The following is a 4,152-nucleotide window of genomic DNA, read 5'->3' as shown; positions in this document are numbered from 1 at the left end:
GCAGGTAGCCTAGTGGTTAGAGGAGGCAGGTACCCTAGTGGTTAGAGGAGGCAGGTAGCCTAGTGGTTTGAGCATTGGGCCAGTAACTGAAAGGTTGCTAGATCGAGTCCCCGAGTGACAAGGTACAAATCTGTCGTTCTGCCCCTGAACAAGGCAGTTAACCCACTAGGCCGTCATTGAAAATAAGAAACTCATGAAACACGGGACCAACACTTTACATGTTGGGTTCATACATTTGTGTTGAGTGTAGCAAGCTAGTATGGAGATTCGGGACAGAGCCAGTATCTTCAGCATCAACACCATTTTTCAGTGTTAGGCAATAGATGAACAATGTTTTTAAAGCTAAACATGACACATATGTTTTGGGAGAAACTCACCCGGGATGAATGAAACACATATGGGAGTACAGTCTCAAATGATCTCCCTTCGTTCTGCAGTTATACAGTGTAACAACCTATTCTAGATCCCATGTGTTCCATACTGGATTCTACAGTTATACAGTGTAACAACCTATTCTAGATCCCATGTGTTCCATACTGGGTTCTACAGTTATACAGTGTAACAACCTATTCTAGATCCCATGTGTTCCATACTGGGTTCTACAGTTATACAGTGTAACAACCTATTCTAGATCCCATGTGTTCCATACTGGGTTCTACAGTTATACAGTGTAACAACCTATTCTAGAACCCATGTGTTCCATACTGGGTTCTACAGTTATACAGTGTAACAACCTATTCTAGATCCCATGTGTTCCATACTGGGTTCTACAGTTATACAGTGTAATAACCTATTCTAGAACCCATGTGTTCCATACTGGGTTCTACAGTTATACAGTGTAATAACCTATTCTAGATCCCATGTGTTCCATACTGGGTTCTACAGTTATACAGTGTAATAACCTATTCTAGAACCCATGTGTTCCATACTGGGTTCTACAGTTATACAGTGTAATAACCTATTCTAGAACCCATGTGTTCCATACTGGGTTCTACAGTTATACAGTGTAATAACCTATTCTAGAACCCATGTGTTCCATACTGGGTTCTACACTGTGTATTGTTCTGGGATAAGGTGTAATGATTATTTAAAGACTGTCGCCTGGGGCGGTGCCGCGGATGTGGTGTCCATTATAGACAGAGATAGAAAGTTAAACATTAACATAGTAATGGAATCATACAGTTCTCTTTTACCGACAGCGAAACATTTCCGTTTATTCATCTGAAGTGGCTTTTAGTGAAGTTAAATTGGACATTATAATAACAGCATCATAAAGTTGTCTAGTGAAGTTAACTTACCATTCTGATAGATAGCTGATAGTTGGTTTGATTCGAAGAAAGATCGTTCTGTCTGAAGAGAAACACAGAACAGAATCACTAACTAACTTAAAAGGCAAAAGCTTTAAAAGCCATCAAAAACTTTTCCACGTTAAAAGTCATGGAAAATATTCACAGATCTGTGTTTCCATTCATAAAACAGACGGAGTTAGCAACAGCCACAACTCGCCATTATCTGCTAAAATCCTGTTGTATCTCTCCGCATCCGTGTTGATAAATGATCCCAACTACAATCACAGTCCAGGTAAAACACATCACCTGGTTCAGGAGAATAACCTCGTCAACAACTCTTCAACTAACGATCTGATGTCGAGCGGTGGAAACTTACCGGAGGAGGTCTGCACCGGAGCTCGCAGTAAAGAGAGGGCGAGAAAGAGAGAGGAACCGGTAGAAAGAGTGGAAAAACGAGTCCGCTGCGAGTGAACAGAGACACACCCTGTATGACTAAACAGCTCGGGTTCAGCGCCTCGGTTGACCGGGAGATGACGTGTTTAATCCCAAAACTATTTACACGATTTCAACGTCGTAGTGGTGAAGCAAACGGGTTGTGGACTTGTCCGCGGTGTAAAACCATCTCAATCAAAACGGACAAACCGATAAACAACGTAATCAACCAGCTGCTAGTGATGACAGTGGAGGATGATGTGTTCAATCTGTCTCTATAGAAACCGTGCAGGTTTACCTGAACAGGTGACAAGAGGTGGAGAGGAGGAGGGAAAGCGAGGGTTTCTTTATTTTTTACATTGTAGAATAATAGCAAAGACATCATAACTATTAAATAACACATATGGAATCATGTAGAAATCAGAACAGTCGCGCAGAGACCGACATGGCCTTGCGTGCTAGAACATTTTACAGAGACATAGACGTTGCGTATCTCACTGCTTTCTTCAATGCGCTGTGCTCTCCTGAAGCCAAATAATCAACACTTCTCAGTATTAATTCAATGGATTGTGGTCAGTAAACCCATGGAATATGGTGTCAATAATAATATCAAAATATATGAAATATAGAAGTAGAAGTAGAAAATACAAGTGCATAACTACAGCGCAATTTTCCATGAAGTATGTGTATCATTATTCTGATGTTTTTATAAACCATGTCCAATATTTGTTTGGCAATAACAAAAAGGCTCATGTTGACGTTGATCACGTTACTGCCAACCAATGGGAGTTGGTCATGCTACCGCACTGTGCAGTCCTTAAACAATCCACAGGGTGGCAGACTAGACCACAAATTCATGTTTTGCATGAAATAATAATCGAGTTAAGTGCAGTATAGCAGGATTGGGATTTTAGGCTGCCCTCCTGTGGATTATGTTGGAACTGCGTCAATTTAAATTGGCAGTAGGTATTATAACAGTGGTGTGGAGGGGACACAGATCCTTTTTGCAAATAGTATGTACAAACTCAGGCACCAAACACGTTGAAAACCAACTTTATAATGTTTGTGGTAATAAATCACAGATTCCACGGTCAATTAGCTACAGGACTATATTTATACCTATTTAACTAAACAAATACCTCCAACCCCTTAGTAGGAACAACACTTCACAGTTTTACACACATGTACAGACCAGCATACAATCCTTTCTCCAACTAAATAATTCACAACGTTTGCAAGTTATATTACACAGTAGCAGGATGTCCATTCAGTGGTGCCCCGTCATTCAGGACAGGCAGATCCCATCTGTTTGGATAGCAGGATGTCCATTCAGTGGCGACCCGTCATTCAGGACAGGCAGATCCCATCTGTTTGGATAGCAGGATGTTAGTCTATTCAGTGGCGACCCGTCATTCAGGACAGGCAGATCCCATCTGTTTGGATAGCAGGATGTCCATTCAGTGGCGACCCGTCATTGAGGACAGGCAGATCCCATCTGTTTGGATAGCAGGATGTTAGTCCATTCAGTGGCGACCCGTCATTCAGGACAGGTGGGGCAGATCCCATCTGTTTGGATAGCAGGATGTCCATTCAGTGGCGACCCGTCATTCAGGACAGGCAGATCCCATCTGTTTGGATAGCAGGATGTTAGTCCATTCAGTGGCGACCCGTCATTCAGCACAGGCAGATCCCATCTGTTTGGATAGCAGGATGTCCATTCAGTGGCGACCCGTCATTGAGGACAGGCAGATCCCATCTGTTTGGATAGCAGGATGTTAGTCCATTCAGTGGCGACCCGTCATTCAGGACAGGCAGATCCCATCTGTTTGGATAGCAGGATGTCCATTCAGTGGCGACCCGTCATTCAGGACAGGCAGATCCCATCTGTTTGGATAGCAGGATGTCCATTCAGTGGCGACCCGTCATTCAGGACAGGCAGATCCCATCTGTTTTGAGCCCCACTTGTTCAGCTATAAAAAATATCAATATAAATGTTGTTGTTTTGTGTGCCGGTTTTGCGTGTTATTTGGGCATTAATACGTGTCACATATCAGTCTGTTAATAAAGCTCCACACAAACATGGTCTCTTTTTTGTTTTCTTGAGTAAAGCAGCTCCAAAATGCAGGTGTTTCAGCCCGGCTCAGTGCTTTCTGTGCTTAACTGCAAGTGTTGCAAAGCAATCACTAGCCTGCTATTCAGTGGAGAGGGTGTGTGGTCCAAGTCTGGGGTTAAGGGTTTAAGGGTTTCTTTTCCAAGCTTAAAATAATAATCATTTGGGTGCTGTACTGCAGCGCTAGCTGTGCCACCAGAGACCCTGGGTTCGTGCCCAGGCTCTGTCGCAACCGGCCGTGACCGGGAGGTCCGTGGAACGACGCAGAATTGGCCTAGCGTCGTCCGGGTTAGGGAGGGCTTGGCCGGTAGGGATATCCTT

The 4,152-nt window shown here is 43.4% G+C and overlaps 1 protein-coding gene across 1 annotated transcript in view; it reads right to left on the bottom strand.

Annotated features, from left to right (window-relative positions):
* The window catches only part of LOC109885960 (annexin A5-like), a 55,042-nt gene extending 53,201 nt beyond the window's left edge, over positions 1–1,841 (bottom strand). Inside the window, exons 1-2 of the mRNA XM_031815988.1 lie at positions 1,666–1,841; positions 1,299–1,350 (exon numbers count right to left, since the gene is read on the bottom strand). Coding sequence (XP_031671848.1) covers positions 1,299–1,301 — 3 coding nt within the window. The 5' untranslated portion in view covers positions 1,302–1,350; positions 1,666–1,841. The remainder of the gene's footprint in view (positions 1–1,298; positions 1,351–1,665) is intronic.
* Positions 1,842–4,152: the final 2,311 nt, after the last annotated feature.

This window comes from Oncorhynchus kisutch, unplaced genomic scaffold (genome assembly GCF_002021735.2).
Source record: "Oncorhynchus kisutch isolate 150728-3 unplaced genomic scaffold, Okis_V2 scaffold721, whole genome shotgun sequence".
Lineage (NCBI taxonomy): Eukaryota > Metazoa > Chordata > Actinopteri > Salmoniformes > Salmonidae > Oncorhynchus > Oncorhynchus kisutch.
The sequence above is the reverse complement of the archived record's forward strand: the minus strand, read 5'-3'. Positions and strand labels throughout refer to the sequence as shown.